Source organism: Artemia sp. Qi Xiang Cuo, chromosome 4, assembly GCF_049724085.1.
Source record: "Artemia sp. Qi Xiang Cuo chromosome 4, ASM4972408v1, whole genome shotgun sequence".
In the NCBI taxonomy this organism is placed as follows: domain Eukaryota; kingdom Metazoa; phylum Arthropoda; class Branchiopoda; order Anostraca; family Artemiidae; genus Artemia; species Artemia sp. Qi Xiang Cuo.
Genome location: NC_142797.1, coordinates 71,890,530 through 71,907,432, shown reverse-complemented (window position 1 = coordinate 71,907,432; position 16,903 = coordinate 71,890,530). Strand labels below are relative to the sequence as shown.

The window sequence follows — 16,903 nt, the reverse complement described above, 5'->3', positions numbered from 1 at the left end:
AAAATCTGGACACAAATAGTACTGTTTAATTTAGTTTCACAACTCCTCTAGTTGACCTGTAATGGAAAACTTGATACCATTCGCAAAAAAATCTGTTTACTTTCTTTGATAGCTTGGATACACTTTCGGTATTTGGATTTGGTTAAATTTTAAGGGCAGAAGTAGCCCCGAACGTTTGAACATAATACCCTCAGTCGTTCTTGGGATACTGCTGACATCCCTTGTTGGGAATTGGCATTAACACAGTACATTTTGATTTAATCTTAAGTCAGCATTTAGTTTTTAAACATATAAAAATTGGAATTAAGGACGACTAAAATCTATTATATAAATCATGTACAATAGGGTTCTATATAAATCTTATTTGTTCACATGGCATAACTTACAACCCTTACACTGAGGTGTCTGAGGGGGTTATCATCCTAAAAGACCTAATTTCTAGAACTTTGAACTTCGTTGAACAAAGTGGCTATCTAAAAATTTTGATTGGATGTGTTTGGGAAAAGGGTGGGCGTGAGAGTGGCGTTAGTCGCTTTCCAATCACTTTCAACTATTAAAAAAGGCACTAGCCCTTTCAATTTCCAATTGAGTGAGCCCTTTTGAAGTTTCTACGACAACGCTTTCAATAAAACTATTGTGTGCCCCCAGGGCATAACTTACAACCCCTGCCCTGGGGGCTGTGCGGGGGGGGATGCCATCCTAAAAGACATAATTTCCAAAACTTTAAACTACGTTGAATAAAATGGCTATCTAAAAATTTTGATTGGAAGTGTTTTGGAAAAAGGTGGGCGAGAGAGGGGGGTTAGTTGCTCTCAAATCACTTTTGACTATTAAAAATGGTACTAGTCCTTTGAATTTCAATTCGAATGAGCCCTTTTTCAAGTTTCTACGGCCAAGATTTCAATAAAAACCTTATATGCCCCCAGGGCATAACTTATAATCCTTGCCCTGAGGGTTTTGGGGGAGTTTCCTCCTTAAAAAGATGTTCTCTATCTGGAAATTAACTCCCCTGAACAAATGGCTATCTCAAAATTTTTATTGGATGTGTTTGGGGGAATGATGGGTGTGTGTGGGGGGGGGGGGCTAGTTGCCCTCCAATCACTTTCGACTATTAAAAAGGGCACTAGCCCTTTGAATTTCCAGTCGAATGAGCCTTTTTAAGTTTCTACGAGAACGCCTTCTTTAAAAACCTTATATACCCCCAGGGCATAACTTAAAACCTTTGATCTGAGGGATGTGGGGGAGTGTCCTCCTCAAAAACATATTTTCTATCTGGAAATCAACTACGCAGAACAAATTGGCTATATCAAAATTTTGATTGGATGTGTTTTGGGGAATGAAGGGCGTGAGGGAAGGGGGCTAGTTGCACTCAAATCACTTTCGACTATTAAAAAGGGTACTAGCCCTTTGAATTTCCAATCGCATGACCCTTTTTTTAAGTTTCTACGACAACACCTTCTATAAAAACCTTATATGCCCCCAGGGCATAACTTAAAGCCCTTGCCCTGAGGGTTGTGGGGAAGTGTCCTCCTCAAAAACAAATTTTCTATCTGGAAATCAACTACGTTGAACAAAATGGCTATCTGAAAATTTTGTTAGGATGTGATTGGGAGAATATTAGGCGTGGGGGAGGGCGCAAGCTGCACTAAAGCCACTTTTGACTATCAAAAAGGATGCTAGTGCTTTGAATTTTTAATCGTATAAGCCTGATTTGAAGCTTTTACGATAACACCCTCTCTAATCCCTTTATATACCCTCAAGGTATAACTTAAAACCCTTGCCCTGAGGTTTGGGGGAATGATGGGTGTGGGGGGGGGGGCTAGTTGCCCTCCAATCACTTTCGACTATTAAAAAGTGCACTAGCCCTTTGAATTTCTAATCGAATTAGCCTTTTGTGAAGCTTCTACGACAACGCCTTCTATAAAAACCTTATATGCCCCCAGGGCATAACTTAAAACCCTTGCCCCGAGGGTTTTGGGGTAGTGTCCTCCACAAAAACATCTTTTCTATCTGGAAATCAACTACGCTGAACAAAATGGATATCTCAAAATGTTGATTGGATGTATTTGGGGGAATGATGGGCGTGGTGGAGGGCTAGTTGCCCTCCCCTCTAATCACTTTCGACTATTAAAAAGGGCACTAGCCATTCCAATCGAATGATCCCTTTTCGAAGTTTCTACGACAACTTCTTCGATACGAAGTGCCCGGGTGGAGAAAAAACACATTGTGCCCACATCGTTCTTTACTTAGGCAGCGCTAACGCGCTGCCTATGATAAGTGTTCTAAAAAAATTGGCCGTATTTGGAGTTCTTTGATTTTTAATTTTGACACTCTTTTATTCAAATAAGAACTTTTACTTAACTCATAAATACACACAAGATAATCTTCATGGGAGAGGTGAGGGGTTCACAACGGAAAAAGTGTAGTTTTAAATTTTTTCCATGTTGATAGTACTAAATTAACATGCCATTTTTGACTAAAAACTGAATTTTCTGAGTCATTTCTGTATTAACCCCTCGGAAATGGTAGCGGATCACAATTAAAAATGTATCATTTGAATCGTCATCGTCGAAGTTCCTAAGTTGGAGGTTTTTTAGTTCCCGTTTTGAAAACTTTTTTCTTCTTTTTTTTGTCCGTGTAAGGCTGGTCTCCTTATTTTCTGACACTAGTCTTATTAAATAGTGATAGCTTCAAAAACAAGTTTGCCCTTTACTAAGTTCCAGGCAAGAAAAAGAAAAGGGTTTTTCCCCATTTGTTATATATTAATATAGAAGAGCTCCATCGGTTACACAAACCGACATTTATAAAATTATTACAGATTTACGCAAAATACTAAGTATCTATAGAGGAATTCGCCAAGAAACCATCAAAGGTAGGTACGTTAGACTTAAAATAAAGCTTAAACAAACTTAATAGCCTAAAATGAAGAACAACACATTTGAGAACCTCATTTTTTTTCAGTTATTCTTGTATAACTGCATCCCAAAGGTACTCTTTAGCATTTTTATTTAATTTTTTTTCAGTCTAGGAAAACTATACCTTTTCTAAATTCTCAGCCTCTTCAACTTGCAGCATTATAATTAATTTAGTTTATAAACTTGAAGCTATTGTAAATAAATTTCCATTGGTACCATAACTTGACCAGTAAGTAAACAAATTTTCAATCCCAGTATTTGGCTAGTTTGTATTGTCTAGATAAATAAAGATGAAAAATGTAGTGATAGGTTGTTCAGGGTTTGTTTTGACATTGGTTATCTGTTTATAGAAAGTTTAGAAAATGAAAGTTTATAAACTTTTGTAATTCTTTCTAGAATTTTTTTTTCTAGAAAGTTTATGCAGTGAAAGTGAAACCTGACTGTTGGAATAGGAAGTGGAAACTTACACGATTATATATACCATAAAAACTTCAAGAGGTTTTAAATAAAAAAAATCTCCATATACAGTTATCTAGTTTTTGGCAGTAACGTGTGCCAGATCTAAAAAAGAGAAACGTAATGAAAGATCTGCAAAATAGAAACTTAAAATATATGGCTTAAAAAAAATTCAGAAGGTTTAGCTTTCCTTAGAATGTTTAATTGTATTGGGGAATCAACGGCATGTTAATGTTTGAATTTTTAAGGACTATTAGTTCTGTCAAATATGCTTATTTTTTCACGGAATTGCAACACTGACGAACATGCTGTACTGCCCTAAAAGCTTCACAATTTTGAAACAATCAAAAGAAGAAAAATCTTAGTAAATCGTGGTTTTAGGTATTTGACGTATTGACGTGGTTTTGGTACTTGAAATAATAAGAATAATAATTTATTTATGCCCTCTGTGCATACATGGATGCACAAAGAGGGGTATAGGAAATAAATGAAAAGAAAACTGAAATGTGAGCATGGAACCTAAAGCCTTGCAAATAACATCGGTGTCGTGATTTAACTCTAAGAAAATAACTGAGAATTTTTTAGAAGAAGACTAAGAAAAATGTTTCATGTTTTAATTTTTCAGTGTCTTTAGTATGCAAGAAGCCTCGACAAGAACTGGCGACTTTAACATAATACAGAGAATCTATGCTGCTATTTCTTAGATCACCTTGTGAACTTTTCCAAAGAGGGTGTGTGTTATTTGCTTTGGCTGGCCAGCGTCTTGTTTTTAGTTTTTCGAAGTTAGAGACATAATATCTGCTTTAATATTTAAATGACTGAATCTCTGATTGACCTAAGTGAAAGCTCTTGGACTAAATGAAGCTTAAAATGAAGATAAATCTCTTACCTTGGTGTGCAAGAGAGACAATTTATCGGTTAAAAGGGTCAGTATGTTTACTTCCAACTGGGATGGTATCACAGAGCGTGAACCTCAGGCTCAACCTAAAGTTCACTTAGGCTTATAAGCTTATGCAATGTGATGTTAAATCATCTTGTAAGTATTGTTGAACTAAAGAAGGTGAAAGATTCCATGAGTTACTTCACTGCGTTGCCACCAGGACAATTTTCTAAAGTCTGTAGAAAGACACAGGTCTACTATGTTGTGTAAAGGAAGCCAACTTCATATCAACAATGAACTAGGAAATACTCAACATCAGTAAGAAAAATCAGATTTAAAAAATTCAGAGTGACTCGACTTCATTAAAAAAAAAAAAAAAAAAAAATCAGAGTAGACATATGAAAAGTGATAGATAATAATCATTATTGAAGAGAAACGTTTTGGTTGGAAACGCAGTATAAAATATAAAAAAAACATAAGAAAAGAAAATATATGTAACTAATAAGTAACACCATTTCTTCTTTAACAGTACTACTAATTATAAGCGGAAACAAGATTTAGTTTCCTGTTGCTAGAAACGCCAAGAAAAGATAGGATTAAAAGCCCCCCTCCATCATTGCAATATTCACCCAGCTGAAGATTCGTGAGGACGTCGCAACTAGTAAGACCCATCATTGCCAGCAGATGAGGACTTGGAATTGAGGGAAGTCGTGAAATTGACCTAAAAATAATATTAGGCCTGTTTTCAGTCTGTCTTTCATTTGTAGTTTCTAATTTCACTTATATCGTATCATATGACAATGCTGTTTGCCAACAGGAATTCAGATATAGCTTATGATTTAAAAAAGTTTTTAGCTCTTAAATTTGGATCTCTTCTCCTTTTGCTGGATTACACCCTGAAAGTGACTAGATAAGTAGGACTATATAAGTATATAAGTAGGACTATAAATAAGTAGTAAATACTTTAAACCTTTCCTCCCAGGGAGCTACGTTATGACGCCGTTGATATACAATATTTTAATGTGTTTAAAATTTTATATTTTCGTAGATCCGCTGCATCGGAAACTATTTATCAGTCTGTAAATGATAGTGGAAGGCCAAGAACTCCCTCTGATATTGGAGTTGCTTCACTTCAGCGTGCAGGATCAGGAAGAATGCGAGCAAGCTCACGGGATAATCCTGATCGTGGCTCAACAACGTCCATTAACGCAATTGAAGAGAGAAGACCAAGACGAAAAATTGCTCAAAGTGATGAACCGGTTAGTCTTTTTTCTTCCGTTTTTCATATTCTATCTAGAGCTAAATGGTGGAGAGAAGTAGTGTTTTCCTCCTCTGCATGGAGAATATACTTTTACGAAGGAGAAGCTGGATTTTCCACATGAATTTCTGGGTCGTTATGGCGAATTTTTTAAATTTGTAAATCATGGAACTTCAAATAATTAAAGTTCATTTTACCAAGTCGAGCTCTGGCGTATTTCCCCCTAGAAAATCTTCCGGCGTAGAAAAATTCTCTCAGAAAGTTATCCCACCCCCGACTTTTCCCCCACATGTACAATTGAGCAGTCAAAGGGAAATTAAAGCAAAAAAAAAAATCAAGAAAATAACGGATTCTGGAATGTTCTGCCTACGTCCCAAAAACGTGTAAAACAGATGGTATAGGATCAAATAGTTTGTGGTAGTGACGTAGTGACAAGTAAGAAGTGACTCGGGCCAATAATAACCAAAACTTTAAAAAATGGAATTTTTGGAATAATTAAGCTCATTAAGTTTAATGTCGAACGTCAAAAACAACAAGCCAGCATAAGAAAGATTGCCCGATTTTCTAAAAATGGTTAAGACACTCCAAAAAAGGCAAGTGATCTAATAATAATAACACCATTAAATTTAGCCTACCAGAGAACCGATCTGTTGAGGTTCCAAGCTCCTATCTACAAAAATGGAAAATTTTGCATTTTTCATTGAAGAAAATTAAGGATGTGTGTTTTTTTTCCTGGAGTTATCGCCACGAACTGATGGTCCTAGAAGATCAAAGGAAGGATCATCTGATCAGAAATTAAAAGTTTTTAAGCCCTTTTAAAGTGACCAAAAATATTGTTCGACGGGAAAGTGGCGTCTTCAGCAATTTTTTGGTACCAAACTACGATTTTATTTTATGCAGGACCGAGTTACTATCGATTAAAAATTCTGAGGTGGCAAGCAATTTAAAAGTATAAAAAAGCTATATATTGTGCTTCTCTGTTATGTAGAAAGTAATAGCGCACGGTTGCGTATTTCATCCTGAGAAGTCACGTAGTCCGTATGAGTAAAGGTACTTCAGACCGGAGAACATTCTGATGTACGCCAAGTGGACGACACACAATACTTCTGTGTGAACTGGGCTTGATGACTTTTTGAAAACTTCTTTTACTTAAACTATTGCATGCTTATTTGGCATGGTGAGCTCTGTCAAGTTCAAATGTGCTTGGCCCTGACTTGGAGTTCTACTTCTTGTTATTTAAATGAAAGTGGGCAAAAATGTCCCTTAAAGACACTTTAGATGGAATAACCTTCTGAAGTACATCTAGCGGACGCTTTCTTGATCACAAGGGGTGAACTGGTATCATCTTCTGTAGTTGTTCCCGGGAATTTCACGCTTGGAGGAGGGGGTACCATCCTCTTGCAATGTTTTCAGCTTGTCAGATAGAAATTTGAGTCAGTAGAATAGTGGCGCTTTGTGACACTATTTTACTGACTCGATATTTGCGTTAGGGCAAATAGGCTGATGGAAATAAATGACGTAAAATCAATGAAATAAGATGATGCTCAGTCAGTAACAAACGAAAAATAAAGTAATTCAGGTAAAATCCAATGCTCAGGCTCTGGTCAGTACCAGACCAAGTCCACGGGAAGTAATTAATCGTACTTTGTAGTTCCAGCATGCTTTCAAATTATTTTCTTCAGCCTTTATGCTACGTTGCTATGATAACTAAACCCCTCAAAAGACGAAAAAGAATCAAAATAGGTAAAATGTAAAACTAAACACTACAGGGTATTCTACATTACTACATATTTTGAAAAATACGTAGCATATTTCGAAATTCCTTCTTTTCTTCATTATTTCTGTTTTCTCTTTGGCTACTTGACTTTATATGTAGGGGAAATGTTCTGTGGAGGGGGGGGGTCAAAGGAGGATATGCTTAGTACTGTTCAGGCCATCAAGTAGCATTTTAAGGGAGATTGAATAGGTCTCTTTAGTATTCGACAAACCCAGTATTGAAAATATTACCGTAGAATGAGTCAAAATCTCAAACGTAAGTAATTTAGCGTGAAAAAAAAAATATGCTAAAATGAGTGTCAATCAAGAAAGAACTTCGATTCGAAAGCTAGCATAAAACACATCCGCAGTGAATAAACATGACCGATATCGGCTTGGAAAGAGCTATTAGTCCCTGAAGCCTCGCTGAAATAAAGTTTGGTGGCGGTGAACGCAATTATGCTCGGTGTTGATGCGCCACCGGCGTTTCAAAATAATCTTTTGTGGTCTGCCGTCAATTGATCAGCCTTTGCTCTGTTTTTAGAGCTTTATTGTGTGTATTTTAAAAGTTTCGAAAACAAAATTGGTATCAGTTTCGGAATTCCTTCAAAGCAAGAGTTCTTGGGGTCCACAATTCTTTCTCAGTTTCACTACCATGACACAATCTCAGATAAAATAAAGACGAGACATCAATCTTAACTTCTCCCACACATTCTTTTAATCCAAATGATCAAGAGTGAGACCGTGAAACTGCCTGAAAATTAACTTAATCCGACAAAATAGAGAATTTAAAATTTAATTGAATTTAAGTTCTATAAAGTAAATTAAAATAATTATATTTGCACAATATCCTAGGCAAGAAACCTCGGAAGAATCTGATCTATATTTCTTACACTATGTTTGGATTTTCTGGTCTTGCAACCTAAATTTCTTTGACTACCCTGTACCTATTTTGTAATTCCCTGATGTCTTTTCCCTTCATTACAATACTCAGAAAAACAATATTTATGTCCACTATATCATTGTCTTTCCTTCAATGGCATCGCAACGACATCCAAAGGTGAAGGTAAAGTGTACGGCAGTGGAGTTTACAGTTCTAAATGGCGTTTCTAATCCTTGTTTCATAGCTCTTCAGCCAGGAACTGAAATGGGGAGTGGGGGCCAGCCATCCTTTGCTTTCTCACACCCTTACTCTTTACTTTCCCCACATTTTTCCCGGTGCCCATTTAGATCTGGTTCGACTCTGGCTAAGCACACAGAATCTTAGACTAACCTCCTTAGTTCCAAACTAAGTATCACGTGACACCAGGATTTGGACCCCTGTCCTCACACACAAAGGATTGAAATTTTAGTGTTCCAATTTTACCCTACTTCAGTAGAAAATTAGGAGATAGCTAATTGGCATGGGACGTCTGAAAAGCTATATGAATAACATCCTAGTTTTAGAAGTCACATTGCTGCCGGGTGGCATATTGGCCTCTAAACATGAAGTTACACAGTCCACACAAAAGAGAGAGACAGTTATCCACTATTGCATTATTGCACGCAAGTATTGCGGAAGTTGAGAAAGTCAGTGGATCTTCTTTCTTTGGGGAAGGCTTTTTGGAAAGTCTCAAATTTTTTATTTTTAGGGCGAAATTCTCGGTAGCGGTTCTTCCTGTCAATTTAGAGAGAGGATTTAACTTCTCGTATCTCTTCAGCTGGAGGAATATATTTGGACTATGCATATGATTAGGCTGTAAAATAGATTTTTATTCCTCAGTTATTATTCAGTATTTTTATATTGAAGTAAACGATTATATTTACATTATACTATTAGGCGGCTTTTATCTAAATCTGTTTATTTTAATAAGATCCTATTTAGCTTTGCCTACTGGGAAAGCTTTCTGGAATTGCAACGGAGATGATCAAACTTTTTGGGTTGACTCATGACGGACAATCTCCACTGGATTTGTATGAAAAATAGGGGACTTTTTAAAAAATATAGAGGACAGTTTTTTTCAGGGGCTTTTTTCAGTTTTGGAGCATTTTAAATACAAAAGTTATTCTTTGGCGCAAAAGCTAAGGGCGGATTAAAATGAATATTATTATGAAAATGACTGGAAATCAAAAATAAAAAAAATTGTATGAAAGTAGAGAACAATATTATAACTTAAATAATCAGTAATCTACATAATAAGGGGGTCGATACTTGCCAACATCCCACTCTTTACGCTACACTGACTATTGTTTCTCAGTGTTTCACGATTAAATCCTCTGATGTAGGAGTAATATAATGAAAGTTTTCAAATAAGTACATCTTAGCCCGTTAGCCAATTTTAGCTACAGTATGGGTCGGCAGGTTGAAGGTTTGTGATTTTAGAAGTTTGATGAAGATTTTTACATATATATGTCCAACTAAAAGAATGGGACATAAAGAACATATTTGAGGAATATTAAGCCTAGTTGAAACGTATTTAATTATAAATTATCATATTATAGTGAACAGTACAGAAACAATAACATAGTAGATTAGTAAATTCGAAAACTTTTTGAGGGGAATCCAAAATTTTGCAAGTGCCATTGAATAGTGGATTTTGCCTTATATTTTCTTCTGAGTAATGTCAGAAAACAATTCGTCTGTATAAATATTCGGGGGCGCGCCGCCGTTTTTTGGTGCGGCTTCGGGGACTAGGTGCTACGTCTGTCCAGCCTTTTGAAAATAAACGGAAAGCAAACGACTTGGAGGTAAAACCAAATTGTAAGTCACAATAAATAATGCAACTGTGTTTTATGAAAATTATCAGCTACTGATTTAATAAAATAGAAACATATTTCAAGTACTAGAACAAATTTTGATTAAATAAAAGGTATTTTGAGCGAGCTGTTGCTTTTGGTTCTTGGAAAGTTTTTTTGTTACAATTTTAGACTTGCTGTCTTTTATAAAAAACTAGTCGCAGTGTTTAGCCGCGTCAGGCGGAGACTCTCGAGATCACTCTTCTTGTTTGAAGAATATTCTTTGCTGAATACCCGGGAAATCTCCAGGAATTTAGGACATTGATATAATCAATTTCCAGATTAATCTGAAGTTCGCACCTGGGCATTTACAGTGGCGTTTCGCGTTTTAATTAGAAATTGAGTCAGTCTAAAAAATAGCCATGCAAATAATTTTCATAGAGGGTAAAGCCCCACTCTAAATCGTGCTATAAAAAAGGCTAAAGACTCGAGACCCTAGAATTCTGTGTATATCGTCGTTCTTCGTTTCTCCAAAATTCAGGACTGAACTGATATATCAATATTATTTTTTTCAAAATACCCCACCCCCAAAAGTCTCCTAGTGTTTTCTAGCCTCTGTCTATATTATCCACCATTCGTTGCTTTAGATCAAAATACGAAAAAACTACATTAATTAAAGTTATCCCCTACATTAATAAAGAACTAGTTACCCTCAACCCAGTTTTCACTTTTGTCTTCCTTCGATACCACTCGTTTTTGTAGCTTTTTTACCCATTCTTATTGTTTTTGAAGCATTTTCTTGCATATATAGAATCTATATTTTCGTGTTGTATCATTTTTATCATTGTTGACGTTGGCTCACTTTATAATTTTTTGTAACTTTACGGCCAGTTTTTAATAATTTGATTAATTTTTTTGTTACTGGAAATGTGAATTTGGTACGTCAGGGCTCGCGATAATTCGAAATTTCACACTTTTATCATTAGTGAAATACGCAACAACAACTGGTAAATCGAACCTCTCCTTCAATTTTAACTATTTACTAGCACAAACCTTTCGAACGTTCCATTGTCCAGTTAATATAAAGTCAGCTTTCAGTAACATTGACTTTTTTCCCTGCTGTTAATAATAGTGAAAATAAATACAAGGAGTAGGACAATTTAGCTCGTAGGCTGCTCTAGTTCTCAGAAAAATGACTGATGTGTTGATCGCGATAAAGCAAAATTTTGTGTTGCTAAGTAACCGAGGCTCGGACAGAACTAGATAGAAGAATATCCGAAATTTATGTTTCTTGCGGAATAGGTTAATTTCACTCTCAGATAATCAAAAATAACTAGCAAAGATTGCTAGTTTGCTTCTCAATAAGGAAATACTGTAAAATTCTGGATAACTATCTTAAAACATTCTAAAATACTTATGTCATTCCTAAATGTCCTCTTTTGAGTTTACCCATCCTTTCCAATGGACAAATATATAACACAGGATATGTATGCTATAGCCTGCTCATTAGATTCTCTATAGTGTAACTTTTTTCCTGCTGTTTCTGCAATTTTATTTTGCCCCCACCTTAATAATCAACTTCGTACCCTGAATTGTATATTTGCAATTACTTTTTCATGCATCAATCTTTTCTTAGAAGTGGTTTTACAGCAAAAAAGTAATACATTAGAAGCTGGGCAGCTAACTGGGCTGTTACACTAAATAATGTAACTGGTCAAAGTTTTAACAAATATTATACTGCAATCTGTAATTCATCTTCTTTCAAAATTTCGAAAAATCCTTCAAATATTTTTTATCTCTCTCGTATTCCACAAATCACATCAAAATTAAAAACCTGTTACTTTCAACAATAGCTTCTGTGAGATACATCTCCTTAACCATGCAATTTTGGAAGTAATTATATAGGTAGGGTCCAACGAAACTCGGGAAAACATACACAACTACACAAAAAGACCTTAACTAAGATCTCGAGTTCTAGTACAAATTCAATATCTTTTGACTTGGTTTAGAGGGGTTGCCCACTCTCCGCCACCTGGTGTTCATGTCATTGTGCAGCTTGTGCCACGCAGGGCAAAATTCTGCCACACCGTGTATTATTACCCCTCGCATTGAATATTTTCTGTCACTCATGGCGCGCTCAGCTTGGTAGACATGATTTCTGAAAATGGATAACCCATTTGTTCTGCTCCCAGTAATTAAATCATTTGAAATCCAACTATTTATTTCTTTCATGCTGAACACATGTAATTAATAATGGTCTGGGAATTGGACAAGCTGCCCGTGAAACAGTTGACACAAAAGGAATTCAACATTAATATACCTTTATACATAGAATTGGGTGAATACACTACGAACTAAAAAAAACTCAATCTTAATTTTTATTCTTAAATGACGTGCAGGCAGTGTGACATTTGTTGTTTACGAGCTTAAATAAATCTTTTAAGGCAGAGAACATCACATTTCCAGGCGACCTTATGTGTGTGTCGTATTGCATTTTACTGATTTTCTCGGTGAACTAGTGGGGGTATATATCAAATGCATGTCGGCTCAAGAGTCAGGTGCGATTTTTTTTTTCCTTTGACGATCTATTTTTTGGTCTGTTAGTGCGTAAAGCCAGCTCATTGGAGTTATTTATAAGTATAATTTTTTTTAGTGTTGATTAGTGATAATGTTGAAAAGTTGAATCAAAATTTGATAATTTTCATTTTACCATTCTTAGTGGTCATTGAATGCTTCTGACCTCGACTTTTCATCTGAGGAGGACAATATAGACCTATCAGATAAGGAAACATGCCCGTATCATGGTTATGTACATTCAAATCCCCGAAATTGCAAATATTTTAAGAAGCTTAATCGCATACATAAGGTAACAGGGAATGAGTGCGAGTCCGTTGTTTTTGTCCTATTGCATTTCTAACGACACTTGCTAGCTTTTGAGTGAGGAGGCAGTTCGCCCTTCTAATATCACATACTAACAGTAACAGCAGTAACAGTAACAGCAACAGTAACAGTAACAGCAGCCAAAAAAATGGGTCTTCTTATTAAAGTCCCCGGGAAAACTGACAAAAGCAAATATCATTTTCGTAGCTTATGCACTTTAGTAGCCTTTTTCCCATAGAAAAAAAAAAACATTGGAAACCGTTTCTTACTTAATATTCTTTGGTTATTAATCTTTGATATTTTTATAAGTCAAAGGACCGTGTAAATTAAATCTGACTGTTTGGTTAGGTTAAACTTACCCCAGCATATATATATCTATTCAACAAAATTAGGAAAATTCAGCAATTCAATTTCTAATTAAAAGACGTCCATGTGCCGTTATGCAGCTTTTGTTAGTAATTTAGCGGCTGTCAGATAAAAGAAAAAGGAACGTCGATGAATAATCAGCAAAAATGAGCTAAAAACATACGACAGCCAACAACTTTAGAAGTTTTAACTTTTCTTCGAAGATATATTTGCTTTAGGACACCAATGAGGTCAAAATGAGAAGATTTGTTTGCTACCTGGCTCCATATTAAGTCTATTCATACCTGAAAACAGGATTTTCTATCATTTTTCTTTTCGTTGTTATAAAATAAAAGTGACAAACTGACTAAAAGTCAGTTTGCGTGCGCAGTAGTTTAACCAGTGTTTCCAAACCGAACCGTGAAATCACATTGTGCGGAAACTAATTAGGTAAATTCGATTATGGTTTGTGTATTTAAAAATTCAAAAATGTTGCAGAAACGTGCAAATAAGTTACTTAGACATTTATAGACCTTTCCATTGCGCATTAGTTCATATTTATTTTCTATGGGTTAGTCTAATTATTTATCTAGTTATCTACAGCTAGCCAAACTAGCCAAGGGTGAAACAAGAGTGATTTCAATCTGTCTTTATTACATTGGAATGTGTCATGAAGAGTGTTTTCATTTATTGCAATGGTTTCTGAAGTAAAGCAATAAATTTAATTTTTGTACTTTATCTGATATAAATTAAGGAATAAAAGTGATACTTTTGGAAAATATGGACCGAAGGGATAAGTACTACAAAATAGGATAATTTGACTTTCAAAAAAGAAGATAGTCAACAACTTATAATTTGAAGCGTTGAATAGTTTTAATTTTAAACAAATTAATACCTAGCAAAGATTTTTAGCTATTCTATGATGCATACACTTTCTTCCAATTCCTATTTGTTAAAAAAATGTTAGGGTTAATCTACATTTTTATATAATTTCATTCATCCAATCACTGGATTTTTACCCAGTTTACTGCCAATTAATGACTCTGCTTTCCTTCTGTTACAGTAATCAGGAAAGTCGCACTGTCTAGGGTTCCGGGATGATATATTTTTTCGCTCATTTTTAACAAATTTTCTTTATTTTAAAATTTGGCGGGCACTTGCAAAGAAAATACGAATTGGAAATTTAAGATCTTCTACATTAAAAATTGAATTCTTGTTTTTTTCCTAATTTTTCAAGACGTATATGGTTTTGCAAGTTTTCTCTTAAAATATCTAAGAATTAACTTCCATTTTTGGTGTCCTTGGTTCTTTGACGTTTAAATTTTCATGGACGATTTTTTTTTATCTAATTTGCATATTTTTTTAGCGGTTCAATTTGCAATACTGATAAAATGTGATACAGCCAAAATTACTTTCAAAGTTCTTTACAAAAGATCAGAACATAATTTGCACAAAAAACAAAAAACAAATGAATGTTGATTGACAATTTAACATACATATAATGATATTTATCCTTAAGTGTTTATATATTTTGATTTATTAAAGTTATAAGCTAAAACATTTAAAACATATTTTTCTGCTCATTTTTGGTTTAATGTAGCTATTTACTTTTCTTTGAAAAACTGATTTTACGGAAAAAGTTTTTTAAATTAATTCTGTTTGTTGTTTAGTAACCTTAGTTTAGTAGTCTTTTTCATGGAGAAAGAAAAGAATATTTTAGATCTTTTCGTTTTTTTAAAATAAGAATGCATAATTTGACTTGCGATTAGAGTGCAGGAGAGAATTTTTCAATAATTTTTAACAACATACGCCCTTTTGAAAATCTAGACACATATACTATTGTTTAATTTAGATCTGAGAAATAAAACTTAATATCATTCCCAAAACATTGTATCTATGCTCTTTGACAATCTGGATACAGTTCCACTCTTTTGATTTTTATTAAATTGTAAGAGCAGAAGTAGTAATAGTAGTAGCGCTGAAATTTTCAACTTAATACCCTCGATCGTTCTTGGGATATTGCCACTATTGCTGAGACGTCTTATTGGTAACCAGCTTACACACAGATGCTTTTGATTTAGTTTTGAATCTTAATTGACACATTTCATAACTTTGGGGGAGGGGGGTTGGCATACCTAATATCCATAGAGACATAGTTACTGGACCGTTCAACTATACTGAACGAAATTTCTATCGCAAAAGTTTGATTGGATGTGTCTGGATATCTTCCTTATATTTGCTTATCTTCCAAGTAGTTTTTCTTATGTTTTACAAGTATACAACTACCACAAATCACCATTAATAAATAAATGAAACCCAAAACGAACAGAAATTACAATATATAACCTAGTCCAATTCAAAACGAGCAAAAATTAACTTGCTAGACAATTTTATCACCGCCGAAAGGAAATTATTCCGAAAAAATTTTTTCCTCGCCAAAAAATTCCCCAGACAATCCCCCCCTGCAGAAAACTCCCCCGCGAAATACCTTCGTATGTTTCCCAATAAAAGAATACTGTCTGCAAGTAATGGACAAATTACAAAACTTAAAAAGAGACCTAAACTTCTACAATGGGGCTCTTTAATTATTTTGTAGTTAGGGAGGGATGAATATACCTCAAAGGATGCATTTTGATGCCAAAACATCTCAACTCTCACTGAGCCTCAGATAAATATATAAATAGTTCTAAGGGAGAGACGAGGGGAGGGTGACGTAGAAATTGATGTATAGTCCCCAGGGCCGTAACCAGGATTTTTGTGGGGGGGGGGACTAATCAAAAATATGAAATTGATATTTACTACCTTATGATTTCTGGGAATATGTCTGGTCTATGCTATTATTATGAAAGTAAAGAATAGCATTAAACCCCAAAATGAGCATAATTTATTCCGTATAGGAGGGGGACTGCTCCATCCTCATCTGCACCTCCACCTCATGGTCACAGAAACCTCGGAGTAGGCCTATGCTCATTAGATCAGAAATTGAGAGTTCTAGTCCCTTTTTTTTAAGTCCAAAGTGATTGGAGACCAACCAGCCGCGTGGAGATGGTATTTTCCAAGGGGGAGTTTCCCACAGGGGAGTTTTTTCAGTTGGGTAAAGGCCGGCCACCAATAATATATTGTGCCCATTTCACTCTTTACTTAGGCAGTGCTATTGAACTGCTTTTGAAACTCACTCTAAAGAGTGGAACAGAAAAGATATCCAAAAATATCCAGAATATGCTGCAGAGAAAAATCAATCGCTGAACCTAGTGATGGATCGTGAGTGGTAGCAACCCTGGTCCTTTCTTAGTTAATAAAAAAATGAGAGGAAAACTGTGTTGAATGGCTAATTATATTAAAAAAAAAAAAAATTGAGTATACATCTTTAAAGCTCACTTTTGTCCTTTGGATTAAGTTTTTCTTTTTCTTCATATTTCTTTTACATCCAACCTAACACTAAAGCTGGCATAAATATGTGGTCAATAAAAAAAAAGGATAAGCAGATAAATTACCATTTCCTTAAATTACCTTTAATTATATTTTCCTTAAATTACCGAAGATATTAAAATATAAATATTGTCTACCATTCAGACCCGTCTTAGGTTCGTTTACCTGAAAACAGTCATTTTCTAAGGTCGTTCTTTTGATTGTTTCGAAATCATGAAGCTACTAGATCTATACCACATTTTCGTCAGTGTTGCCACGTTGAATCGTGAA

General features: G+C 35.0%; 1 protein-coding gene across 2 annotated transcripts in view; it reads left to right on the top strand.

Moving 5' to 3' along the window:
• The window catches only part of ReepA (Receptor expression enhancing protein A), a 129,001-nt gene that overhangs the window by 65,091 nt on the left and 47,007 nt on the right, over positions 1-16,903 (top strand). The window contains exons 8-9 of one of the 2 annotated variants that reach the window (XM_089088521.1): positions 5,300-5,510; positions 12,699-12,845. In XM_089088521.1, coding sequence (XP_088944647.1) covers positions 5,300-5,510; positions 12,699-12,845 — 358 coding nt within the window. The remainder of the gene's footprint in view (positions 1-5,299; positions 5,511-12,698; positions 12,846-16,903) is intronic. The other variant, XM_089088522.1, reaches the window with a different exon arrangement.